The sequence below is a fragment of the Eretmochelys imbricata genome, chromosome 10 (genome assembly GCF_965152235.1).
Source record: "Eretmochelys imbricata isolate rEreImb1 chromosome 10, rEreImb1.hap1, whole genome shotgun sequence".
Lineage (NCBI taxonomy): Eukaryota > Metazoa > Chordata > Testudines > Cheloniidae > Eretmochelys > Eretmochelys imbricata.
The window spans coordinates 9,298,616-9,326,037 of record NC_135581.1 but is presented as its reverse complement, the minus strand read 5'-3'; the positions used below and the strand labels follow the sequence as shown (position 1 = coordinate 9,326,037).

Below are 27,422 nucleotides of genomic sequence, written 5' to 3'. Positions count from 1 at the left end.
GCTATTTTTACTATTTTATACCTATTTGCATCAAGCCACTAATCCTCGCTCTGCAATTAAAAAAAACCCAACCCAGGCACATAGCAGATTTGGGATGTTTGTCAATTAAAGAGCTTGTTTGGAGGAAAACGTCTGGGGGGAAGGGAGGTTAGTTTCCCGGGGGGGGGGGGGGTTCGTTCCCTGCAGTGCGTTTATTTAGGGTGCTGAAACGAACATACCTCCCCCCTCTTTTTAGTGGCTGCAGAAGCCTCGCTCCCCCACCCCTCTCCCCAGAGTCTCAATTGGAGGCGTGGCTGCAAGCACAGCCCCGACATCCTCCCCTCTATATAGGCTGCAGCTGGGAGCGCTCCCTGTGAATCGGGCTTTGTGCGGCGGCAGAGGGGGGCCGGGGGGGACGCGCGGTCCAGGCGAACAAAGGCCGGGGGGAGGCAGGAAGCGGGAGGCGTGGAGAAAACCCAGGCCAGCAGCCGCCGCCGCCACCCCCTGTTGTCGCACGTTCGCTCTCTCTCGCTGCAGCCCAGCCGGCTCCTGCAGCCCCAGCGGCTCCGCTTCCCCCCCGCGTCGCTGCGCCAGCATGACCGCCAACGGGACCTCGGCGCCGCTCCAGATCCAGTTCGGGCTCATCAACTGCGGCAACAAGTACCTGACGGCCGAGGCCTTCGGCTTCAAGGTGAACGCCTCGGCGCCCAGCATGAAGAAGAAGCAGATCTGGACGCTGGAGCAGGACGGCGACGACTCCAACGTGGTCTTCCTGAAGAGCCACCTGGGCCGCTACCTGGCGGCCGACAAGGACGGCAACGTGAGCTGCGATCGGGAGCAGCCGGCCGCTGACTGCCGCTTTGTCATCCTGGCCCACGACGACGGGCGCTGGTCGCTGCAGTCCGAGCCCCACAAGCGCTACTTCGGCGGCACCGAGGACCGCATCTCCTGCTTCGCCCAGGCCGTGTCGGCGGCCGAGAAGTGGAGCGTGCACATCGCCATGCACCCGCAGGTGAACATCTACAGCCTCACCAGGAAGCGCTACGCCCACCTGAGCGCCAAGCAGGAGGAGATGGCTGTGGACCGCGACGTGCCCTGGGGGGTGGACTCCCTCATCACCCTGGTCTTCCAGGACCAGCGCTACAGCGTCCAGACCTGCGACCACCGCTTCCTCCGCCACGACGGCCGGCTGGTGGAGAAGCCCGAGAAGGGCACCGGCTACACGCTGGAGTTCAGGTCCGGCAAGGTGGCCTTCCGGGACGGCGAGGGACGCTACCTGGCCCCCTCCGGGCCCAGCGGCACCCTCAAGGCCGGCAAGAGCACCAAGGTGGGCAAGGACGAGCTCTTCGTGCTGGAGCAGAGCTGCCCCCAGGTGGTCCTGAGAGCCGGCAACGAGAGGAACGTGTCCACCAGGCAAGGTAAGGACCCCCCCGCTGCCCTCCCCGCCAGCAGCATCCTCGGGCGAGCTCCCAGGCCTTTGTACGGGGGCGGGGGGACACCTCGCTTGCGATGGGCATGTGCCCATCGGGGCTGCCCCACCCCCTGGCTCGGAAAGCGGTTCCCATCGCGTACAGGGTTGGCCTTATTGGGATCCGTGGCTCTCCGCCTCCCCGGGATCCACCTCGTTCCAGCGCCTTGCGTGCGCCTCGGGGCTGGCGGCAGGGGCTGGCCCCGGTGCTTCATCCAAGTCCTCGCTGCCTTCATCGTGCGCCGGGAGCCGCCGGCCCGACCAGCTGCGGCCAGGGATCTCAGCCCTCCGCGGCAGCAGCTACTTTCAACCCCCGACAGAACGGCCCCTCGCCAAATCTCCCGCTTGCCCCCCCCAGACCTCGCCCCCCCCCCCCCCGGCAGCCCTCCCCCAGGGCTGTGTGCAGGGGGAAGCCATGCTGGGCAGCCCCAGACCTACAGTTCGGGGGCTAGCTACTCCCCTGGACGCGCGTGTATGCTGGCCTCCTAGTCCCGCTTGGCTGCTTACGCCGGGCCACGGCAATGGCCCTTCAGTGCGTGTTGGCTTGTGCAGACAGGCTTCTCCCTTGCCTGCTCGCTGCAGGGCAGAATTTGGCAGGGTTATGTAAGGGCTTTAACTGAAACTCGGTGTCTAGCGGCTGATTTTGGTTGTGCAGCGAAAACATGACCTACATTCAGCTCACACAAAGGGAGCATTGCCTTTGCCTGCTGCCGCTTTGGCCGGGCCTGCTGAGGTTTTCCTCCCCTCCCTTTGGAAGCCAGATTTTTCTTTAATAGAGTGCAGAAGTGATCAGCTTTGTGGATGAAGGGTAAAGAACTCTGTGCGGTATTTTTGACCATAGCGCTCCATGTGTGCGCGCTGTTAACTGGGAGTTTAGCGAGACTGCACAAAGCGGTGCGGTTAAGCATTTAATGCAGGTCCCATCTTGCACCTTCTGCACCCACAAGCTTAACCACCAGTTGCTTAAGGCTGGTAACAACATAGAGGGGGAGCTGTAAAATGGTTCCCCTCCTGCAGGGTGAGAGGGTATTGATCAAAGCTATCTTAGATACGTCAGTTGTGTAGGTGAGAGCCAGTACATTACAAACTGCCTGGCTTTGTGGTACAGGTCAGATAAACATGGTAACAGCTTGGCTTTCCATATGTGTGTGAAGGCTGAGGAATGAATTCGGTCTAAGCCCTTCTGTGAAAAATCACCAAAATGGATGTGCAACCACAAGGATTCCTACCTCCCCTCACTTTAAGTGTCTGTAATGGTTGGATGACTGCCTGCTCTGTCTTTACTCTGCAGACTGCTACAGGGAATTCACTGACTTAACCATGTCCCACCCAACTCCAAAAAATATCAACTGTTCCTTTGGCTGATAGTTAATATTTGCCCAGTCAAAGGGGGAGGGGGGTCAGGGGGATGGGGAGGCTGGTAGGAGAACAAGGGCGGGCTTGTGGTTCAGAAAGAATGGCTATTGCTGAGCTCATTGGGGGGAGGGGGAGCTGCTGCTCCAGTCTTTTGTCACGCTGGAGTATTTGGGATTGGAAAAGCAGATGTCAGGAGGGGTGGTATGGTGGGGGTGGGGAGGCATTCAGCAGTGGTCAGATAGGCGCATTTTACAGCAGGCTGCAGAGGGATGCCGCTCTACAAGCCGAGGAAGGCTCTTGCAGCACTGGTGGAAATAACACTGCTCATTTTCAGAGTGTGGTATGTGGCTATGAGTGGAGAAGCCCAAACAATGTGGCTGGGCTGCCTGCAGGTCTTGAGGAGTCTTCCCAGAGCAGGGAAATCTCTGTTCACTTTGGAAGGAGTGAAAGGGGCTGTGGGCTCCATCACCTATGGTGGAAACGGGTCAAATGACCCAGACTAGTGAGTCTATGTGGCATTCTGCTTCCCTGTTGAATCTCTCTTCTGGGCCTGATCCTTAATTTGAAGAGGGCAGGGGGGTAGGAAGAACCAGGAGCAAGAAGACCAAACGTTGGCTATATCCCTGTTAGTTTGGGTTCCTTGTTCCCCTGAGTTTTCCATAAGTTTTCTGGCACATGTTAAAAGCCCAAAGTGCAAACCTTTGGGGTGGGGGAGAAAGGGATTTGGTTCATGGGTCCAGATGGATCCCAGTTTGGATTCTTGCATTAGCTTCATTCAGTCTCCCCCTTAAAGGGGAAAGACATCTCATACCTCTCAAGACTGTCATGGGTAGCAGTGGAATGATTAGCTGCAATATGATCTCTCCTTTAAGTATGTTTCAGGCAGGGAACCAGTTTCCGCTTGGTTAATCCTAGCCAGCAGCAGCAATGAACAGTTGTGGAGCTCAGCTGGGGCACAACTTGCTTGTTCTTTCAGTCCCTTGCTGGTTTCTCCCTCTGTTCCAAGGTTAATTAGAAACAAAGCTAAAAACACATGTCAAGGGGAGGCTTTCCTAGACAGCCCTTTCCCCTACTAGACTGATAAGCTTGTCCTTATTGTCTGATACTGCAGAGGAGAGGATGCTCTGGAGACTGACGCTCTGAGTGACCTGGCTAAAAGACTAAGGGAGTCTCATCCTAAATGAACACTTGATACTGGCCCTGAAAGATCTGTATTTTGAACTGATTCATTGGGGGTCATGCTCTTCTTCCCCTCACCCCTTGCACTGGGGAGGGCAGCAGTACCTTGGTGTGACTTGTCTCCCACCACCATTGGTGAGGTTGCAAAGAACATAGTTAGCAAACCAAAGGGTTTTCTCCCTATGTTCTTTGCAACCTCAACTAGTTTCCCCCTCTCCCTCCAAAATACTGAGTTTGGTGTGAGCATAGGCCTAGCTAGCATCTGCCCCTTGTTAGTGCTACCTCTCCACTAATTGGGCTCTGCCTGGCCTAACTAGAAGTTAGACACATAGTGGATAGACTTAAAGGGCCTCTGAGAAAGGATCCTTGTGTCTGGGTATCTGGAAGGAAGGAAAGACTCTCCCACAGGAAGCCCAGAGGAGCTCCTGGGTTCAGATAGCTTTTACAGCTAGAGCTATAATAGCTACTGCCTAGGCTTGTCGGTTTTCCTGAAATTGGAGCATATGCAGCCCCAGGGATAGTTGAAATCAGTGAACACAGGCCCAACAAGTGCTGAGTTAGCAGAGATCACTTGGCTTTTGTTGCCAAGAGAACACTTGGAAATGGTAGAAGTGGGTAGAGAACACTTGGAAATGGTAAAAGCTCTTCACAACACACACCCCTTCCCCCACACCACCACACTGTCTGTCCCTCCTGGAATTAAGCCCTGAACATCAGGGATTCATTCCTCACTAACCTAAGGAAAAGTCTGCTAGGGTTGGGGATTCGTGACAGGAAGTGGGGGATGGTGGGAGTTCAGCCTGATGACTGGGAGGCAGCTCTGATTCACCACTTCTTTGGGTGCTTCAGATCCTTCCTGGAGATGAATTTAAAGCTCCCTCAAGGCTTGCCTGAAGAGCCACAGAACTAATCGCCTCTTCCCAGTCAGGATTTAGGAATGTACCCTAGACTCTGAAGCTGTCCTGGCTGGATCAGCCGGAAACCTAAATCAAACAGGTCTATCAGGCAGGCAGCATGGAAAAGAAGTGACTGTGTAATTCTTTTGAGGATGATCTAGATTTGTCTGCTTCCTTTTCTGATTTACAAAGCCTCCAGAGAGATTATGCCCAGGTAACTGCTTGCAGGCTATTTTAGAAACCCAGTCTGCCTGGGGAGCAGGTGAGATCACAGACAAAGGTGTAATCAACTAGCCTACTTGGAAAGAAATGCCCAGTTACCTGGGAAGCCTGCCAAGAGCACAGAAGGAGCTGGTTTATCTAGGAGACAGACTGCCCTTTCTAGGGAATAGGAGAGTGGGGTTATGTTAACAGGGTGCTCACATATGCAAATATCAAGGTCAGCCTCTAATCTCAGGTTAGAAATAAGATGTGGTTTGGAAGATAAAGAAAAACAAACCACCTCTTTCTGGGATTGGGGATGTTGGGTCTGCTGTAACAAAGCCTCCTGTGTGGGAGTTAGGTTCCCTGGGGTGAGAGCACCCCCACGGCTGCTGAGAGTTTACCAGATGTCTTTTCTTCTGTTGGTGGGAGGCTCCTTCAGACAGGACTCCCCTTCCCTGTTTAATTATTGGACACAGGAGTGATGGAGTGGGTGGGTGGGTGATTGCCCTCTTCTAGGGTGACCAGATTCCTTGATATTAGGGTCTTATATATGCAACAATCCCCCCCGCCCCCCCCCCCCCAAAAAAAAGCAGGTGTGAAAAATCAGCCACTTTTTGTAATCTGGTCACCCTATCCCCTCCATATGTTGTCAGAGCAAGATACTTTCTACCATGGCTTGACCTGATGGAACATCAAGTGAATTTACAGGCTGTGTGCCAGAAGCAGGAAGCATGGGGGGCTGGGGGAGAGGTTAGGAAGGAACTGAGCAAAGTGATCAAAGCTAGCCTGCATAAGCAATCCGTGTAAGTGATCTCCATAGCTCTGCTGCTTGTGGGGAAGGGGAATTCTGGAGAGGTTTCTGACTCCTGGCCTTCACAGTACACTGGGGACAGGTGATTGCAGAGAGAGGTGTGGGTTAGTGCCTGATCTCTGGTAGCTAAATGCCAATTGTAAGTGGGGCTCCTATTGTCCTTCCCTCTTAGTCTTCACCTACTCCTGGCAGTCACCTGGCTAGAGAGCCAGAGGCAACGCTGTCTTAATACTCGGAATAGGGGGGTGACTCTTGATATGTTCCCAGCTCTGCCCTGACAGAGGTTAAATGACCTGCTAAGCTGTTAATACGGGGATCCAAACCTACCTAATGGGGGGGCTAGGAAGGGGTTGGAAATCAGTGCAGTAGTAGAACTCCTTATTGCCGCTGTATCCAGGACTCTAACCTGAGCATAGTTCTAGGAGAAGTCCCTCTTTGGGTGCTGCGTTAGCCACTGCTCTGCAGACCTCATTTCTTCAAAGCCTGCGTAGGCTTCAGTCTATTTACCAGTGGTTGTGTCCAGACTTGGCCCCAACAAACTGTCTCTTCTCCTTAACTAGGAGTCGCCATTCAAGTGTAAGACTTGAGGTGCGATACCCAGACCAGCTTTATTGTAAACTAGTCTGGGGCAGGGCTGCAGGTATGGTGGGGGGATGGTCTCCTGGCAAGAACGACTAAGCAACCAGATTCCATGCATCCAAGCTAAGCAATGAGGGGTACAGGCCAGTCCTCTGAACTGAGCTTGTGTACCTACTGCCAGAAAGTGAGGAGTGTAGCCTCAAGAGTTGGGGAATGAAGCTCAGATGAAAGGGAAGTTGAAACCAACTTAAAATGCCTTCAAACCCACAAGTGCCCTGGATCTTGGCCCAGGTGAGACTGTGGTTCTATTTCTAGGCTCCTGAGTTCATGGCTTGCCAAATTCCCTCCATCAGCATTGGCAGCTCTTTCCTGTATGCTTCTAGTTTTGCTGGCAGACCCACAGCAATGACTGCTTAAAGCAGTTGGGCATGGGTGGGAAATAAGTGGTGTATCTGGGCTAAATTAGCACTGGAGCACGGAGTCCTACCCTAGCATGCAGGTCCCTTCAGGTAGCAAGACACAAGGTCTGTCATGCTGACCTCCACACGGACACTGTTGCTGGGTAAAATGCCACAACACTGGAGCTCTCTAGAATCTTCAGCATAGCATGTTGTTCAAGGAGGAGTCCTTTGGCCACAAATGAGGCCCTTCTACTTGAGTGTTGGGTGGCAGGTTTGGATGCGTCTTTCAGCTGTAACCGTGCCTTGCTGGAGTGCTGGATTTCTTTTGAGTTGGCCTCTAATTGTCTATCTCCATACTGTTTCAGTTATGTGACTGACTTGCTGGCTACCTCCTTAAGGGCATCCCTTCATTGCTGTAGCATAGGAATCAAGAAACCTAGGTTCAATCTGCTGCTCTGTCACTAAGGTGGATCTTCACTGCACAGAAAACAAAGCCCATGGCAGAGCATCTCAGAGCCTGGGTCAGCTGACTGGGTTTGTGCTATGGGGATAAAAATAGCAGTGTAGACATTTGGGCCCAGGCTTGGAGGCCTAACCCTTTTGTTGGGCTTCAGAGCCTGGGCTCCAGCCTGAATGGGAATGTCTACACTGCTGTTTTTAATCCCTAGTATGAGTCTGAGTCAATTGACCTGGGCTTTTAGACGTGTGTGCACGCGTGTGGTTTCAGTGTAGACCTATCCTAACCAGAGTCAATTGAATAACCCTTCTTACTGATAGAGAGGTTAAGCCTCACTGATGCCTTCTGAAGCTTACTTTGGGTTCATAAGTGCCCTGAAATTTTCATATGGAAAGCACTGCATAAATGCCATGTATGTTGTCTAGCCGCTGTTGTCTAGCAAGTGTGTTCATGCTGGAAGTGGTTTTGGTCTCCTCAAGGTTAGACTAGCCTAGTTGTTTGTGTTCTATTTGCAGACCAGGAAATTGGAACTATGCATATATTATCTGCATTGGTAGCATGAATGTACATCTGGCTTAATGTCAGCCCCCATGTGCCAATACTCAAGGGGCTTGACCCTTTGAGTGGTGAATTTGAATGGAATGTGTTGCCTACCCTACTAGAAGGACCCACGTCATGCTGCTGGATCTGCTGCTGGTCCTGCAGTGCACATGTGACCCAGAATTCCACCTCAAGACTTTCAGGCCATTAATGAAGTAGTTTTAATTTTAGCCAGATTTGGCCCCAGGATGGTCACATGAAGCCTAACTCAGTGGGTCAGGAGGCCTCAGACCTGCAGAGCCCTGTAACATTATTCAGGTGGCTTATTCTCCAGATGGAACTGAAGAACCTGCGAATCTGAAAACCAGCTTGTAACTATATAGCCCCACAAAGAAAGACATGCTGCTTTCTCCGATGGGGTTAACATGCTGAAGAGGCTTGATCTATGAATAACCCTTCAGGGAGGGTTGATGGCCTTGTGGTTAAGACATTGGACTGGGATTTGGGAGACATGAATGCAGTTCCTGGCTCTGCTATACAGCGTTCCTGAGATTTTAGTCACTTAATCTCTCTGCCTCAATCCCTCACTAGTAACACTGAGAATGTGCCCTCTGTCTTGCCCAGTTTGTGTTTAGACAACCCTTTACTTGTAAGGGCAGCCGAAACACAAAGTGGTTTAGGTAAAAAAAACCCTGTTTGGATACCCTCATTTTAGTTATGACTTATTTGAATTTAAACCCGTTCCTAATCTAATTAACCAAGCCTGGTTTATAAATCAGTAACATCTCTTTTTGCACTGGCTTAAAATAACCCCATTAGTTTAAATCCTTGCAACTCTGTGTAGGCAAGCCTCAAGCTCTTCTGGAACATGGTACCTAGTACAGAGGCCTCCATCTTAGTTGGGCTTAGAGGTCTATTGTGCTATAGATAACAAGCGTTTGCAGATTCTGTAGTGGGTTAATGTCACTTGAATTGTTACTTACACCATAGAGCTCTAATTTCAGTACATACATAAGAATTTTGAAGTAAAAGATGCAGCTTAGCATTTGCATCTATAGCTTTAAGTCTCCAAGCACTGGGCAGCAACTAATTCTGCCTGCTGTGTACCAATTCCCAGAATACTTAAGCTTCTGCCTATGTTGCTGGAGTCTGAGCCATGGGAGCTAACGGAAAAGGCAGGTGTGCACTTGTAATTCCGTCCCTTTGTTCTGCATGAGGTCTCCTTGCACGCTTTTCAGCTTTCCACTTGTTGCCATCCTGTAATAACTTGCACTAATACAAGCTACAGAAATTCAGAGGTTGCTTCAGTCTATATATAGGGGACTGTCTGAATGCTGCTTAGCTTGTGCACCTCACTATAAGGATCTACATCTAGAAACTACTTCCAGAGCAGTGAAATGGGTCCCCTCAGTGGCTCTCTCAGAGGTAATCTACCTCATTTCTGTCTAGAAATGGCCTTGTTTAGGGTCCTGAATTTTTTCAGCAGCTACAGAGTGTATCCATCACTTACCACCCTGTGTGTAGTAGGCTCAGGGCAGAGGGAAGGGTGGTGCTGCTAGAATACTTCACCACTGAGTAATGATGTTGGAAGACGTGTTTGACTCTGTGAATGTACAAGCGTATTTCATTCAGAGTCTGTGCCTCCCTGGGGTACTGAGAGGTTAATCTCTCAGCCTGTTGTGCTGGCAGCAGTGGGAAAGCTTGGCAGCTAGGGAATTAGGAATCTCTCTCCTGATCCAACTCTGGCTTTTCTTCCTGTCCGTTTCCACAGCTGTCTTCCCTTGGGGGAGCTTAAGCAAAGAGGGGTTGGGGCTGAGAGAATTCTTTTGTTATGTAATGTTCCTGATGCAGGGAACAATTGGGGATGTACATAAGGCTCATTGTTAATGGTACTAACGCCTAAGAATGCTTGTACCAAGATGCCTTGGTGGTGACGTCCACTCCTGGTAGAAGTGCTGTAATTGAGATACGCTCCCTAATGGCATGAATTCTCCTCATCTAAAACTATTTTAATAGCACAACAAAATACAGACCACTCTTCTCCCTCTAGCTCCAAAATGTCTCAAAACAATGTTGTTAATCCCCCTGCACCAAGGTAAGACTGGGAGCTCTCACCAGAGCTGCAAAGACTAATTCCTCCTATCACCTGGTTTCCAAAGATGCTGGCAATCCCCTTGCCCTCTTTAATACCCCAAGTTCTCCTGCCGTCCCCGAGTTTTCTTTGCCAAATGCGAGGAGGAGTCTTCTCCATGTAAAGACTGCCCTAGGAAGTGACTTTCCGAGACCTCTTGTTCCTGTTTCCTTGCCACTGCTCCTCCTATTGCTTTGGACAACTTCCTCCCCCAGATTCTTAATAATGAAACCTGCCACAGTCCAACTTAATTTTAAAAAAAAAATCACCAGAGATGCATAACTTTCCCTTGCCTCCACTCTCCTCATTCCATATCCTGGGTGGATTTTTCTCTAGGTTTGTCTGACCTTATTCAATAGTCAGTTACATCGTTTCTGTTGATAAAGGCTTCTCCTTTACACCTAGTGCAGCCTCTACCACAGGACTACTGCATCCATCTGGCCAAAAGCAAGAGCCTCTCCAACCAATCAGACTTTCTCCTGAAGTGGCTTTCTATCCACTTCGGAGTTCCCTGAAGATTAGTTCTTGGTCCTTTCCCTATTCATTTCCCTCTTGTCTCTAACTTTAATTAGCAGCTCTGTAAAGGTCAGGAGGAGTCATGCTGATTTCAGACTGGAAATCTACAAAGAGCAGTAATTAAAGTTTGAAGGTAATGGTATTTGCAGAGCGCTCTGGGATAACAACTGAAAACTCTTTCAATATAATATTGCTTCTGGCTTTAGAATCAGGCAGAGTGCCAAATTCAAGGTGTGAGCAGCATGCCCACCTCTCAGATTGGACATCTGCCTTTTAATCTTATCGAGCATAGACCCTCTCAGGGGAGGGGGGGGGAGGGAGGTTGAGAGGCGACTAGGCAACACAACCTAGTACTTGGGGTTCTGATCTTTCACATATCACCCCTAAATGCACCTAGGTCAGAAAGCAACAATTGCCTTGCTCTCTTGATCACTGTCTTCCTCCCACAATGCTTAATGAGTGCATAAAGCTCTTACACAGAAAGCAACGTAAGACTTGCTGGTAAGACTTGCTGATTGGTGTGAAAAGTCAAAAGCAACAGGCGAGACACCAAGTGGTGTATGGTGCAGGGGGGGCTGGAGTACTTATAAGCTGTCTGCATACCTTATCCAGAGCAAGGGACAGGGATATAGGAATTACCAGAATGGGAGCCCTAAGGCTTCTAATATTACTATAATTGCCTGCAGCACAGCCTGGGATGACGGTAAAAGCCTCTGACTAGTAACACTGACTCAGCCACATGTCCCTGGAATCACTCGCTGTGGGGGAGAAGCTGCTGTGGGGGAGACCTTGGCTTCTCCTTACACTCCAGATCCTCTGGAAGGTGGGGATGAACCAATCTAGCCTTGACCAGTGGAGGAGAAGGTCCAGCTGGCCAAAGTGAACAATTTAATCCCTAAACAGGTTTCAGAATAGCAGCCAAGTGAGCTGTAGCTCAGGAAAGCTTTTGCTCAAATTTGTTACTCTCGAAGGTGCCAAAGTAGTCCTGCTCTGTATCCCTAGAGTTAGCTAATCCTTGATGCAGGAAAGGAGGCTTTTTCTTCGTTTTGTTTTTTTTCTTCTTCCCCCTCATCAGCTGCTAAGCTGTGGGTACAAAAGCCTGTTTGGTACTCAAGATACTTTACCATGCAACATTTCCCTAATTTTGCATGGCTGTGACCCTCCAAACCTCCTGTTCAGTCTCCATTACAGCCCTCTGAAGCATTGTTCAGCTGGAGTGTAATTGCATTCCTTTCTGCTGAGTCTGTGTAACCCAACTCCGGCCTGGCATTTGGGGAGAGGGCTTCTGAGAACCTTCTCTCCTCCCACAGCCTGATCTATTCCCTGTGAGTAAGACCACCTATGGGCCTACAATCCCGTGTGTTACATCTGATACTTGGATTGTCTCAAGAGACTATCAGATGGACAGCTGACCCTTGAATGGTGGTGGGGAAGAGGGTGGGTTCTGGGCAGCCAGTGCTTTGTCTAGCACTAAATTGATTGTTCTCAACCTGTGGTCTGCAGCTCCCAGTGATCCACAGACTAAGATTTCCAATGGGATCTATACCTCCATTTGAAATTTTTTAGAGGTCTGTAAATGAAAAAAGAAACGCACCATTGTCTATCTAGATTTGCTTTATCACTCCCACTTCATCTCCTGCCCCCAGGTGGGAGACTGTTTCTTGGCTAACTCTTGATACATTCCAAGTACCTCAGCAGGTGGTTCCCGCTGAGCCATAGCGTATGGGAAGCTGGTCTCTGTTCAGTACGATTTCATGGTAGCTATCTAGCTGTTGGCTCTTTTTCCTACATTCCAGTTCGTGATGCAGATGCAGTATCTGCTTAGATAGAAGGCAGGGATGGGTGGGGGGGAAGAACAGTGGCTCATAATTTAAAACTAAAACCCTGATGTGGAAGGCTGGGAGACTTCAAGTTTTCCAGTTGCATGGAGACCATGTTCTGCAAACCCCCTGTCAATGGGTGTAATGCAGCTGGAGCAGGACAGGCATGGCCTATTTCTCTGACAGGAAAGAAGAGATCTAAATAAGTGGCATCTGGAACCCCCCTCCAGACTTGAGTGACTAGAGTACTAGTCTCAGCCCTTTTGTGGGCAGAAGGGAGAAGGAGGAACCCCAGGAAGGCAGAATCTAGCTCCTGGCATGTCTTGCTTTTTGCCCTCTGCAACCCAGCACTGTCTTCCCCATACAGAGCAAAGCATCCCTCCAGATGACTTATTTTGGATTAAGGGAAGCCAAGAACAGATCTTCCTGGGAGTACAGTGATGTACATTAACATTTCATATCCGAAACCCAGGCTACAATGGCAGTTCAAGGAGATGTGTCTGCACCTGGAGATGCAGTGCACAGAACACTGTCCCCTTCAGCTTCTTGCTAAAATAATGTGAGAGAGGCTTGTGGGCAGCCATATTCTGTCTGTTCTGCACTGGCAGCTCTTACCAGCTCCCCTTCTTTCTCTGCCCCAGCTGGCAATAGCCTCCTTCAAAGCCTAGAACCCCAGCAGCAAGGTTGGAGCATGCAGAGTGACTCCAAGGGGACCTCCCTACTGGAGATGTAACTTCCAACAGGTGTAGATATCCCCGTGGTAGCTCTGAGCTGACAAGCTTTTAAAAGCTGCCTGACTCTCCTGGATCTCAGGTGGGATTGTACTGGCCATGGTGCCACCGGCAGTGGCTGAGCGATCCTCAGCAGGCTAGCTGGATCGACGCTAATGGGAGCGCCTGCCTGAGCTGGGAATGACCCCTCCAGCTATAAATGTACCTAGCATTGGGGAGCAGAAGAGAATGAGGGGCTCTGGTGATCCCACAACTGTGCTCTGTCCCCAGGTACTCCGCTCCACTGCCCGGAGGCAAGCCTGTGCCTGTTTAGCAGCTGTAAATGGTCATGCTGGGTGCTTGCTAAATTCCAGATGGGAGGGTGGTGGAGAGAAGGTGCCCTTCTTCTTGCATTTGAAAGGCTAGAGATGTCTTAGTAGTCGTCCGCTGATGCTGACCTTGCTGCAGGTGCAAGAAGTGGGGCTTGAGTTAGATTTCCATGTCTAGTTTAGGAGTTGGGACGCTACTTCCTGCTGCCCACCTTGTTCCCACAGCTCACTAGCCATTCAAACTGAATTCAGCATGAGAGAGAGAGGAGCCTGGCACTTGTACTCCATGTCTGTTTGGAAATGCATAGGTGATACTCCACTATCTAGGTGGGGAAACTAGCTTACATCCAATGAAGTGAGTTGTAGCTCACAAAAGCTTATGCTCAAATAAATTGGTTAGTCTCTAAGGTGCCACAAGTACTCCTTTTTCTCTTTAGCTTACATGATGGAAGCCACAGACTAGCCCTGTCAAGTTGGAGCAGGGAGGGGGAGAGAAGTGGGTTAGAGGCTCAAAGCACTGAGCCATGGCACACTCCTAACACTTCGATTATCCAGATCAATATCGCCTCTAACCACCTTCAAGAGACATCAGTGACCATCTTATTTATGGACCACTTAACATTTACAGAGCACCACCAATTACCTGGCAAATTGGTGCGACTGGTGACTAACCCAGCTGCACTGAACAAACTCAGCTTGCTGGGGTTTTTTGAGCTCCTATTGTGGGGATGGTGAAGCCATTGCTCATGTGTTTTAATGACCTTTGCTCTCAGTGTAGCATTACTCCATGCTTCCACAAAACACCTTGTGAAGTATGCTGCCTGCTTCTAGAGGGGCAAAAGATGGCGCAAAGGTCATGGAGCAAGTGAGTGACTGGGAATTTGTTTAATGGACCAGCATATCCCCTAAGCGCTGGTGCTTAGTGCTTGGAGCCCTTAATTTAGCATATGCATTGGATTGTGTATCCATAAGACTCTACAGATAGCTAGACAAACATGTTTGCATGCATTCCTGGATACTTCCACCTTTTGCGTTATTGGGTAAAGGGTGAATCACTCTGACCCTTCTGGCTTGCCAAATTTCAATCTGAGCAAACTTGGCGTGCTTAGCTTTCACCATGGAAAGCATCCTCTTAAAACCTCAAGGCTGGTTCTGGGGTGATGCAGTGGATAGGTGAAATCCACAGTTAATGGAACATGCATAACTTAACCCCAAAGAGCTTTGATTCAGCAGGTCTGAGAGGCTCTGCAAAATGTACCCAAGCTGGAATAAAAGGTGCTGCAGGTGACATTTAATCCAGTCTTGGGGTTTTACAAAAATTGCAGTTAACCCTCTCTGCAATTGCATAAAACCCTGCAGTATTTTATAGTTCTGGTCCAGAAAACCAATTACAAGGAATTCCTAAATCACCTTTGTCAATAGTCAAGTGGGTTTTTCTACTGGCAGTTCAGACAGTGAGTCTTCTAGAAGCTGTATAACTTGCAAACTATCAGATTCACTTCCTGTTCCACTCCCAACTATAGAATAGTCTACAGCAGTGGTTCTTAACCAGGGGTCTGGGGCCTCCTGGAAGGGGGGTGTGTGCAAGCAGGTTTCAAGGGGTCCAGTCGGCCAAGCAGGGCCAGCATCAGACTCACTGGGGCCCAGGGCAGAAAGTCAAAGCCCCACTGAATGGGGCTGAAGCCCAGGGCCTTGAGCCCTGGCACCCAGAGCTGAAGCTTGAGCAGTGTTGCTTCCCAGGGGCTCCTGTTGCACAGGGCCCCAGGCAATTGCCCCGCTTGCTACCCCTGGCTTTTATATGCAGAAAACCAGCTGTGGCGCAGGTGGGCTGTGGAGTTGGGTTGCAGGGTGGGGCTCAGAAAGAAAAGGCTGAGAACCCCTGGTCTACAGCGTTCTACTTAGTGTGTTCCATAAGGAAAAAGAGTAGGGGAGAGAATTACTGCTGGCTCTTCCCCCCCCCCCCCCCCCCCGCCCCGCCCCGCCCCATGATGGGGGAGTACTATATATACCTGACCTCCTCCCCTTCCCCCAATTAAGCAAGGCTGACACCTTGTTTGGGAGCATGTGGTTCTACTAGAACCTTGTTAGACTAGGAAGAACTGGTCAAATTTCAAGTGCTAGAACATAGGACTCTACCTAGTGAGAGAGCAGGCTTCTCTGTGCAGTTTCCTCTGACTATGCCATCTGTGGGAAGGCTGCTCATTGCTGCCCTATGGTTGGCCTGATTGTGATTGTCAAACAGAAGCAGTGGCCCAAAATCGTTGCTGGAGTAGGATCATCCCTGCCAGTAGAGCCAGCCAAAGAGTTTTGGTCAAAACAGCTTTGAATGAAAAATTCCCCAGTAATTGTATTCAGTCTCATGTAAACAATTTAAATTCCAAACCATTCTATTCCTAACGGAACACTGGGTTTGGGAGAGAAAACATCCCCTTCTAGAGGGGAGAGCAGAGGTGAAAGAAACTAAAACCCTAAATGTTTGTTTTTATCAAATGGAATTGAGAAATTCCATGGAACTTAGCAGGAAACCAAAACTCCTTTTTCTGTGGCTCTTCCTGCCAGCTGCCACCTTAATGTCCTTCACCTCTGCCTGTTTGCCCAAGATCCAAGAAATATTCTATACTTCCTTCCCACTTTGCTGGGGGGGGGATTTCAGGGTGAGGGCAGCACCCCCAACCTGCAAGCTGTCAGAACTAAGAGAATTGGCCATTGCATAGTCCTTTAAGACAAACTCTTCCTGTTACTCAGGTCTTGGTGCGGTCACATTCATTCATTGGTTCTGTGAGGCCTTATTTTCTGCCCCTCCTTCCCTACAAGGGGGGAGACCAGCCAGAGCCAGCCTCTGACTCACTGCATTCCTCAGTGTATGGCCATTGTGTAAAGGCTTATTCAAATAGACTTCCAAATGTGAGTGAGCCTTAACTGCTTCTACTACAGCTGAGCACAGAGGAGCAAACCCCAAATGGCAGGCATGGAAAATTGCAGGCAAAGGGGGGGTAGCAGCATAGTGGGTAGCAAGAGCTGTGCCCCTTCCAAAGTTAGACCTACAGCTGGGCATTGAAGGTCCTTACCCAAAACTCTTGTCCTGTCAGGACCCTACCCCTCTCTTCCCATAAGCTATCTGATCAAGTGGGCTGCACTGAGACCTCCTGGCTGTGTCTGCACAGAGAACTTGTAAAAATTCCCCCCTCTTCCCTCCACACATCAGCCTATTGAGCTGCAGATCAGAGACTTTCCTAAAACCATCCTTGTAGACGGGGCCTTGGTGGCTCTAGCAGAAGACACTATCCCATAACCTGGTAGAGCTCTTCATTCTCTGTAGCTGACACACCTGAGATGTTCCCATCTGGCTCAAACCTGTCTCAGCTAATCATAGAATATCAGGGTTGGAAGGGACCTCAGGAGGTCATCTAGTCCAACCTCCTGCTCAAAGCAAGACCAATCCCCAACTTTTGCCCCAGATCCCAAATGGCCCCCTCAAGGATTGAACTCTCAACCCTGGGTTTAGCAGGCCAATGCTCAAACCACTGAACTATCCCTCCCTCTGATCAGGTGACAAAACATGGATCACTGCATAGTCACAGCCGCCAGCACCATAAATAACTTACATCAGTCCCAAACATGCCACACAGCTTCCTTTTGAAACCATTGCGTTCCTACACACCAATGCTGAACGCCTGGCATGCTGTCTGCTTGGCTTGCATTGAGTTCTGCAGCACATGGGGCTGGACGTGACTATGTCAAAATCGTGGTGAATGAGCAAATTGTTCAGTTAAGGTCATATTGGAGGAGAGGCTCAGGCAAAAGAGAGAATTCTCCTGGGGGGGGCAGACTGGTTCAGATAGCAGGCTCACCAACAGGGCTGACCTGAGCAGAGGCAAAGGCCCTGATTTTGGCCCCTTTAGTCACCTCAGCCAGGTTAAAGGCATTATAAATCAGCTGGATCTAACCCCCCAGGATTTCCCCAGCATCAGAGGCTTCTCTGGCAACATATTGCTGCTGAAAACCACTCTAAACCCTGGCAAAGGAGGCGCGGCTGGAGCACTGCTGTGCTCTGGCTATTCTGAACGGCAAAAAGTGCGCCTCAAGGCTAAAGCCAGGGACTGGACTGGTTCTCGGTTGGCTCCAGAATCCAGGGACCTTCAAAGGTGGCACTGACGCCCGCAACTTGTTGAGCTGTGAAGAACAGAGCTCAGAAGCAGGGCGAGAGGACAAGAGGTAAGCAGGATCTCTCCTTGGGGAAGAAGGCCGGCTCAGACTGCCCCCAAATGCTTGACACACGTGCAGATGCGCACCAGCAGTATTCTTGCACTGACTAGTCACACTAGTTCAACTGAGAGGGACGGGCCTGGATGAAAAGATACCGACAAGAAGCCAATTGAGACATGGCTCATAATCATGAGATTATGGCTAACCAAGCTCGGTAAACAAAAAGCTGAAAGCAAAGTGCTTTGCTCATCATTCCAGTTAATCAGTTTATAAACCAGACCTAGCTGGCCTCAGTATTGGCTATTAAATGCATGTGAAGGTTTAGAGAGGGATCGCTAACCCTTTGAAGCCGTGCCCGACCCTTCCCTAGCTATCTCTTAACACTGCCCCTATCAACTTCTCACAAAGGAGGCACTCTTCACCCTGATGTCTGACTAGATAACAGTTGTCTAACTAGCCTGCCTCTGTCTAGGCCTGTTCCCTTCTATGGAAGTGCAGCTTTGGGCCTATCTAATCTCATGGCTTTTGCAGTTTGGCCACCACATCCCTTTAATTTAAACAATCTGACTCTGAAAATTCTATGCCAACTACTATGTGTAACCGTCAAGATTGTAAGAGATGAAAGATTAGAGGAAAACTAGTCAGTTGTCCTGTGCATTTGAAGGCACTTGATATAGGCAGTTTTGTTCTCTCCCTTCCAGCTCTGCAAGTCTTCAGTTCCAGCTTTGCTACCACTGTTATTAATGAAGAGGTGACAGGCAGGCTTTATACTGGGGGAGGACCCTCAAACATCAGAGTGGAAAAAGCTCTTCACAAAATATTCTACCTTATCCCGCTGAAGGATGCTGTGAACACAATTTAATGGCAACTTAATTTTGGTGGTAGACCATGGCCCTTTAAAACACACACTGCAGAGCAATTATGTTGAATGCTCCCACTTTAATTCCGCTCCGGAATCCTTGTCAAGTTCAGCACTTCATTCTTGCTAATGGGCGAGCAACTTGTTCTCAATAACCAGCCATTTCCATATTTTTCCTGGAAAAACCCTGTCCATCTAGGGCAGCCTGATTGCTGAAATGAATGCTAGCAATTGTGGGAACAGAGTTACCCACACAGTTGATTCCAAAGCCCAGTGGAGAATGGCAGGCTCCAGGAATAGAAGCGAAAGCAGTAGGTTGCTAAGATCTCTGAAGTCTGACACTGGAATCTTACTCTGGGCTTTTCTTGGCTCCAAAGTGCTTGCTTGTGACTCACATCCCAGAAGTATTTTTAGGAAAAAGCTGCCAAGCTTGGTGAGTTTCCCTTTCTATGCAGGGATACTTGGCCCAAGCATGTATTGACTAAGCATATTTTCTTGAGGATAAATGCCTGTGGTCAGATGCAAGTGAGGCCTCTCAGTATCTCACTGGGCCAGACTGGCTCAGGGTGCCATGGCAGCTGTGTTTGGGTAGCAGTGTACAGGAGGATAAAGCAGTGCAGTTTTGTACAGAGCAGCAGCAAGAGGACTAGCCTGAGTGCATGATAGGCCAGACAGCACAGTTAGAACAACAAGGCACTGCCAGCATGCACAAGCCAGGCAGAGCAGGGCAGTGTGTTGGGATGGGAGGGAGAGAAGCAGGCTCAAGAGTTGGATCTAGGGTGAAAGTGGCCCAGTGCAGATGTCCTATGATTCCAGTTTTAATATGGAGTGCCTTTCAACTGTACAGGATGCTAGTCTAGGCCAGTTGACATCCTTGTTAATCTCCTCCAGCTGACCTGGAAGAGTAGAGAGGAGTTTAGATGGGACACAAACTAACTTCTGTCGTTCTGGGATGGAGGGACCTGACCACAATATGACACCCTGAATTCTGTCCTCCTTTGTACAGCCAATAGGGTCCAAATTGTTTCAGCCATATTGCAGCCTCTGATTTCCAGTGCTGCAGCATGACTAGGAAACATGGAAGTGCTTTGACAATTAACACACGGAAGCCCCTGCCCTGGTTTTAAGCATGCCGTAAAGTCTACAGATGTGGTGGAAAGTCACATAGCTGAAGCAAGATTTACTAGTATGGATTGACTAGTTTAGCATCTCTTACACATGAAAACATCTAGTAGCCAATTGTAACTTCCCCTCGTTCTCGTTTTCATTTGATGGGCTGATCAGCAATAGGGCCAAGAGCAGCACGCTCAGCTGTTTGCAGACTTAGCTGAAATGTTCTGTTCCAACTACTTGAGCATCCAGATTAAAATCTTAATGTCAGGAAAACTGTTCCATGGATGGTGGTGTGTGTGTGTTTGTTTTTTTTTTGCAGAAAGCCTATGCACGGGGTACTATTGCAGCTAAGGGGGATTCGCTAAGAGTAAGCAAACTGTCACAGAATCTTTCTGCAAAACTTGCCCCACTTTCTTGTGGTTGATATTCTTGTGCTGCTGATTCAGTTAACTCATTGAGTCCCTAACAAACATGTTGAAAATTGGCTGCATTAGGGGCTGTTCTCTAATAGTCCTTGCTCTGTCCAGTCTGAGCTGGACTGGGTTGGTGGGGGGGTGGAGGGGTCAGTCTCATGGGGAGGGGGCTTCTTGCCACAAGATAAGTTTCCTGACTTTCTCCTATAGGGATGGACCTTTCAGCCAATCAGGATGAGGAGAGTGACCAAGAAACCTTCCAACTGGAGATTAACAAGGACACCAAGAAGTGTGCCTTCAGGACCTATACTGGGAAATACTGGACCCTCACCTCCAATGGAGGGATACAGTCCACTGCCTCAGCGAAGTAAGTCTCTAGAGTGTCTTCTGTCCAGTGCTTGTAGCGGGCAGGGCATTCTGCTTGGTCGCTGTCTTTGGAGCCAAAGAATCCAGGGGTCTCATCTGCATGTAGAACAAAATTGTTCTACCCTCTGAATGCCATCTGTTCTAAGGTGGCCCTGATACCCCAGCACTGGGGTAGAAATGCCTGAGTCCAGGGTCCGACTGAAAGCAACTGGTCCACCCCCAAGGTTGTCCCTCGCCACAGGAGGCTGAAACACTAATGTCTTCACTTCCAACTACAAATGCACTTAGTGGATATGCAAGCAAGAGATGCTGCTCAGTGAAGGTGTGCAGCATTCCTATGCATGGCCCTAGTAGGGTAGTGATGCCATGCCTGATAAGGCCCCAATCCTCTGCAAGCATTCATCCCCTTGGGCTAAATGGCCTCTTAGAGTGGAGGGGGCAAACAGTAGCTGTTGTGAATTGTTACACTGCCTCACTTGGGCCTGTTTGATACAAGGACAACTGGGTATCTGGAGCAGTCAACTTGCCAAACTTCACAGAAGGCTGTAATAAGGCCCTTTAGGGCTTTGCAGTTCCTATCTGAACCCTTAGATGTAAATTAGGCTGTGTGCCAGAAATGGGTCTAATACCTTCCTTGTGAAAATAAAGCCTTGATTAAAACCCACCCATCTACACAAGAGAACTATAATATTAGGTCCTTATAATAGCTGTCCTATCTGCATGGGCCCTGGTCCAGTGACTTGAGTATTGCCCTCCAAGATCAGGCGCTCCATCCTTCCAAGCAGATACCCCAACAGCAAGTTTCCCTTTTGCCCCAAGACTCCATCAGCTTCTCCAGAGTACAGTAGATGCAGCAAGCTTCATCCATATCTGAAGGTGCAGCAGAATCTTGTGCTTTCTGCTGTCTGTCTTGGTGTCCTTGGGACAGCAGGCCTGGCAAGGCAAAATAAGAGACCCTTTATGATCCTCCCTCACCTAAACTGAGTGGTGGTACACCAAGTGAGACTTCTCACTATTTCATCCAGTCAAACCAGACTGGTTAAAACACTGCACAAAGCTGGGGGGACGCTGATCACTTAGGAATTACAGCAGCTGTCCTGAAAGCATGAGGTCTAGAGTGCCTTTCTCCTCAATGGAATTCATACCTAAGAGCGTCCTTGCCTTCTGTAACCAGTACCAGATGGATGTGGTTCCCCTGAGCTGTGGAATTTGCACACCCAAAGCAAAGCCTAGCAAGAGGGTCAGTTTGACTCCCGGTGACTCTTCAGTCCCTCTGCCCAAAACCTCTGTGCAAGTGAGCCTAAGTTTCTGTAACTGAACACTCTCCAAACCCTCCTAGCAAGGAAATAGACTAACCTAGGCCTGAGGTTTGCCACTTCCAGTTTGTCCTTAGGCACTGCCTCAAAGAATCCCCTTGGATCTCATAATCTTTAACTGCATATGGGGATAGTCCTTGTGGAACTCAAAATGAAGGGATTCCCCAAGTCAGGCCTGATAGAGAAACAAGACTCCAGATTCTCAAATCTAGACTGGAGTCCTAAAGTAGATCTCAGAAGGTGTCTGACTTCCCTCTCCACCACCCCAGAATGTCTTCCTTGAGCCCATCTCAGGTAAAACCTATATCTTCTCTTTACACAGGGCAAAAGCCTTGACATGTCACGAAGGAGACCATGGAAGCAAACTCCTAGGGCTAAACTATCAGGTGAAAAAAGGGGAACTTAGCCCAAAGATTACTGCCAAGAGTATAGTCTGCTCCACTAACTGCTGGCCGTTCAGACCTAAATTGTAGCCTAAAATTGCACAGTAGATAGTGAATTTCTTTTAACCCTAAAACTCCTTAGAAAAGATGCTGGGATAAGTCCACCAAACCCTCCTATGCAGGATCTCAAACATCAGCTGGCCTGCCTGGCTGGATAGGGCTTTGCAGAATGAGCTATTCTCCATGGGCCCCAAGCTGCACTGCCCCTCTGTTGGAGGAGAATGGTCCCCAGTACAGCTCTTCCCTTCCCAATGGCTTGTCTGCTGTTTTTGTCTTTGCTGTGGCAGGAACGCCAGCTGCTACTTTGACATTGAATGGTGCGACAAGCGCATCACCCTGAAGGCTGCAAATGGCAAGTATGTCACGGCCAAGAAGAACGGGCAGCTCGCAGCCACTGTTGAGGCAGCAGGTGAGGGGATGCCTTGGCCTCTGTAGCCTAGTGATTTCTGGGAAAGTAATGGTGGGGAAGAGCTTGGGGTGACACTGGGAAAGCTAGAGACCTCTGACCTCACTGATTGGGCTACTGTTCTGCCACCCCCTGGCCTGTGTCAGAGTGAAGGTGGCAAAGAGCAGGGAGGGTGGCTGTCTCCTCTCCCAGGTTCTGATCCACCAGACTAGAGTCAAACCCATTGACCACCTCCAATTACCTTGGCTGTTTTTTCACCCACCCCAAGTCAAATCTAGAACCTTGAGAGGATAGCTTGGGATGCCTTGCGGGGGGGAATCTCCATGGCACATCTCTCGTACTCTCCCCCAGAGAATCTGGATCTGTTTAACAAGCTGGGTACCTAACTGCCCTTCTCTCCTCCATCTCTTCCCCTGACCTTTTTGGCTGGGTAGGTGAGACAGAACACTTCCTGATGAAGCTGATTAACAGGCCAATCATTGTCCTTCGTGGGGAACACGGTTTCATTGGCTGCCGCAAGGTGACTGGAACCCTGGACTGCAATCGTTCCTCCTATGATGTCTTTCAACTGGAGTTCAATGATGGTGCATATAATATCAAAGGTCAGTCCTGCTGGTATGCAGCCTTGGGGGTTCCACCTACCCACATTGTCCCCTGTGGCTGTATTTGTATGAATAGCCCAGCTGTTCATACAGTAACAACGTGATGCATGAAGGAGATCATTTGGTCATTAGCAGTGCTACTATCCTAAGGGCTACACAGCTTTAATCTCCTACACCACAGACCAATGCTGTGTGGCACCCTTCCATAGAGTAGAATGACCAGGAGGCTCTTTGCGTTGCTGGATGACTCTCTTCTGTGGACTTAAAGGAGGTTTAGAGGTCTGATCTGGGCTGCCTTTAGAGCAGTGGTTCTCAACCAGGGTACCCAGTACCCCTGGGGATACACAGGTCTTCCAAGGGGTACATCAACTCATCTAAATATTTGCCTAGTTTTATAACAGGCTACATAAAATGCACTAGCAAAATCAATATAGACTAAAATTTCATAAAGACAATGACTTGTTTATATTGCTCTATATACACAATGTAAATACAATATCTATATCCCAGTCAATTTTATAATTGTATGGTAAAAATGAGTAACTTTTCAGCTGTGCCACTTTTTTTGTATTTTTGTCTTGTAAGTAAGTAGTTTTTTGAAGTGTAACTTGGGGATACACAAGACAAATCAGGCTCCTGAAAAAGGTACAGTAGTTTGGAAAGCTTGAGTCACTGTTCTAGAGTGACCATTGGCTTACCACTTTGCTGGAGTGGGCTGAGTCTAGGAGACTCCTTTCTGATCTCTGCCTTGTTCAGGTTCCCCTTGTTAAGCCTCTGCCTAACCAACCTAATCCAAGGCAATTCTGGCATGTCAATGAAACCTAAACCCCCTTGCTATTGTACTGTGAATCCTCAGCCTTGTTGCAGAGGGACAGCTCTCTATCTCTTCAGCCCTTGGTGTCCTGGAGACTGCCAACAACCAGACATCTTGGACCATAATAAGGTGACATTTGTTGCTGGCTGGGGGTGAGCCTGTCACTGCCATTGAACTTGGGCTGGAGTCACTAGGAGCAAGACTGAGTGTTGGGTTGCATAAGTGCTACTCTGTCCCCCTGTGATTGCAGTGACCCATGGGGTCTCATGGCTCCCCTAAGCTGTCAAGAACTCAGGTTCAGTTAAGAAGCACAAGAAACTTTGAAACAAGCAGGCTGGCCTTGAGTGGCCCTCTCCGGTCTTCCCATGGTTCAAACTGAACAGCTCAGGCTGCAAAACTGGCTCTCCTTTCAAATGTCCTAAAAGTCTTTGGATGTTGAGCTGATCTCTCTCTAAAGAACACTCCAATACTGTGGATCACAACTCGTGTGGATTGTAATGGCACCACCTCTCCTCCTATCTGTAATTTCACAACACTTCTTTTTGTAGTCTTCAGTTCAGCTTAGTAGCTTGGCAGTGTTCTCTAGCCTCTGGTGTCCATCCCAGATATCCTTCATTCAGGATGCTGCTTTTCTCCCCTCCCCCCCCCCATCTGCAGATTCCACTGGGAAATACTGGATGGTGGGAAGCGAGTCCTCTGTCACCAGCAGCAGCGATACGCCCGTGGACTTCTTCTTCGAGTTCTGCGACTATAACAAAGTGGCTATCAAAACCAACGGCAAATACCTGAAGGGTGACCATGCTGGTGTCCTCAAGGCTTCCACCGATGCAATCGACCCCTCCACCCTCTGGGAATATTAAATGCACTTTAGCTTCCCCCTTGCCAATTTTTTTTTGTTTTGTTTTTTTTGGTTTCTTTTTTCTCTGTAAAAGGATTTTCAGACTGGCTTGCTGCTCCCTCCTGCCATAGAAGCCAATCCAATTTGTTGGAGGTTGGTCTTCTTTATCTCTTAACTGGATAGTGACCTAGGGAAAATGCAACCTGTCTATAGAGCTAGTGGGGTCTTTCCTTGGGTTTGTGTTGGGCTTCAAAATTGTAGTTGCCATCCTCCACCCTGGCTCTGAGCATCACCTCTGTTGTCCTCTTCCCCTAAAACTAAAGGGAATAAGATCACCTCTGCTCTCTTGTGCCATATTGGAGTGCTGGCACCATATCTCAATCTCTACTGCCAATGCCCATGCTGCTGTCGAGCAAGGGCTAGCTTGCACAAAGCTGGAGAATCTGAGTGCCAGCATCCCACACTCCTGGTATTTGCTCAGACCAAGGGAGGTGAGATGGGTTATGTTAATCTCTGTCTCTATGATTAAATGTGCTCTCCATAGTTCCCAGCATGGGAAGAAAGTTTCTTCCCACTTGGTTTATGAAGGATAAATATTTTCAGTCCCTAGTGGGGGCAGAAGAGGTGATCTAGCAGATCATACCCAGCAAAACAGAACCCAGCTGCAGGACTAGCAAGCTTAACTCTCAAAACTGGAAAGACATGCAGGGGGTTCATCTAGAAACTCTCCTAAGGCCAATCAGTCTAGAAGGCTTCGGACGCCCAGCTCCATCAATGGGATTCCCCTTGTGCCCCCTGTGTGCTTCTAAGTGTCCAAGGAGCATCTTGGAGCCTGTCTCAGCAGGTTCTAGCACATCTCACTGAGATGTGCACCTGAGAGGCTAATGAAGCTGCCTTAGTGCTAATCCTAGACTTTTTTGGAAGGGGACAGGCTCTCTGAATTGATACAGATACTGTAGTTGGACACATTGAGTGAAATTGGTAGCAACCCTCTGGCTCACCTCTGTGTGCGACTGGGGAAGACTTCCTCTATAAAAACTTCTGCCAGCCAGGCTGGGAATTTGATTTCCCTGTGGCTGTTTAAAAGGGGTAGTAGAATTTGAACAGGGTGGGCATACTTGCCTATTGATTAGCAAGGGTTAGGCCTTACAAGGGTTCTGACCCGCCTCCTCTCCATGCCTTCAGGAGGAGTCAAGTGAGTCTGGCACACAGCGGGACTGCCCCACCAGCTGCCATATCTCAGTGAGTTTTTACCCAACAACCAAGTCTCCTGGGCTACAGGAGCAGTGGGAGGAGAGGAGCAGTGTAAACTGGCTGATATTTCTCATTCCCTGGACAGTGGCTGGAAGCAAAAATTGCAGATCTCAGTTTAGAATAGAAAACTCATTAGCAACTTTTGCACAGTGGTATTTGTTCACTTCTTATCTCATACCCTACTGGAATCTTAAAATCCTCACCACAGAACAGTGTGGTGGCAAAGTGTAAAATGCCCATTTCTAGTGTATAGGTCTGATAAAGCTATCTCCTCTCTGCCACCCCAGGGGGGAGGACTAGTCAGTGTCTCTGACCCAAGTGCCAACTCTGCATTGATGGCATGAAAACTTAGCAACATTACTGGAAGCAGAAAGGACCAAAACAGTATTTTTAATGTCTATTTATATATGCTCTCCATAGCACTATTATCAGCTGTTCTCTGCATTAGAGTTCTAACAATGTGTGCATTTGTAATAGGTAATGCTAAACCTCTCTTTAGGGTATCAGAAGGCACTTTGCCCTTTGAGGCTTTTCCAAGGGTGGCGTTCTACTCCCTGTGACCACCTAAATAGCCTACCTTTTTGTACTTGGCCAACCAGATGTCCCAGTTTGAGCCTGGACCGATTTTTGGGGCGGGGGGAGAAAACAGGTGGATGTATTCCAGATATAAGGTGCTGCATCACAGCCACAGGTTGTGTTCCAGTGGCTGGCTCCTATGGGTCAGTCCACATCTCCATGCCTTGCTAAGCTATAAACCATGCATGGTGCTTGTGGCTTCACATCTGTGCCAAAACAAAGGGCCACTACTAGTGGTCGGCGGCAAGGTAGGGGGAAGGGGTTCATAAGCCTTAAAGCCACATTGCCATTATATGGGTCCTTCCTATAGGAGCTTGGTGCTAAACTCTCTATTCAGAGAGCAGCTGGCACCCCTAATCTGAGTGGGGATGAGATGGGCTCCCTACCATCATCTCCGCTCCTGTTGTGATGCCAGGGTTTTACCTCTGGGTTCATCTACCTTCTTTCAAATTCAGGGGTGATCTGTCAGTGTTTGAACCACAATCTGCTCTAGGGACAAAGATGCCTCTAAAGAAACAGGTGGCCTGCTGAAATCCTGAACGATCCTGTGACTTGGCACATAACGCTTGCTGGCTTTCGCATTCACTGTGGCCCTTTTCTCCCCACTCCTAGCTGCAGTTCGAACCATGTAACTCCTGCTCTGGCTTCTTCCATGTGACAATAGGTCAAGAATTTTTCAGTCTCCTTTATCGGGTGTCGTGGCTTTGAAAACATCTCACTCTGAAATTTTTGTTAACAGTTTTGAGTTTTTTTATGTTTTGTAAGTGCCATTTGTATAACTTAAATAGCTTCAAGTGGAGAAAGACCAATAAAAACCTGCATTTGGAAACAAGGAAACTC

General features: G+C 49.1%; 1 protein-coding gene across 1 annotated transcript; it reads left to right on the top strand.

Annotated features, from left to right (window-relative positions):
- Nucleotides 1-456: 456 nt before the first annotated feature.
- Nucleotides 457-27,408, top strand: FSCN1 (fascin actin-bundling protein 1). Its single transcript, XM_077828824.1, has 5 exons — nucleotides 457-1,397; nucleotides 20,178-20,334; nucleotides 22,380-22,501; nucleotides 22,933-23,100; nucleotides 24,572-27,408. The coding sequence occupies exons 1-5, from the start codon at nucleotides 575-577 to the stop codon at nucleotides 24,772-24,774; spliced, it is 1,473 nt and encodes a 490-aa protein (XP_077684950.1). The 5' UTR covers nucleotides 457-574; the 3' UTR covers nucleotides 24,775-27,408.
- Nucleotides 27,409-27,422: the final 14 nt, after the last annotated feature.

Coding starts and splice junctions, on each gene's coding strand:
- FSCN1 (XM_077828824.1), top strand. CDS start 575: ATGACCGCCAACGGGACCTCGGCGCCGCTCCAGATCCAGTTCGGGCTC. Junction 1,398..20,177: donor GAACGTGTCCACCAGGCAAG/GTAAGGACCCCC, acceptor TTTCTCCTATAG/GGATGGACCTTTCAGCCAAT. Junction 20,335..22,379: donor CAGTCCACTGCCTCAGCGAA/GTAAGTCTCTAG, acceptor TTGCTGTGGCAG/GAACGCCAGCTGCTACTTTG.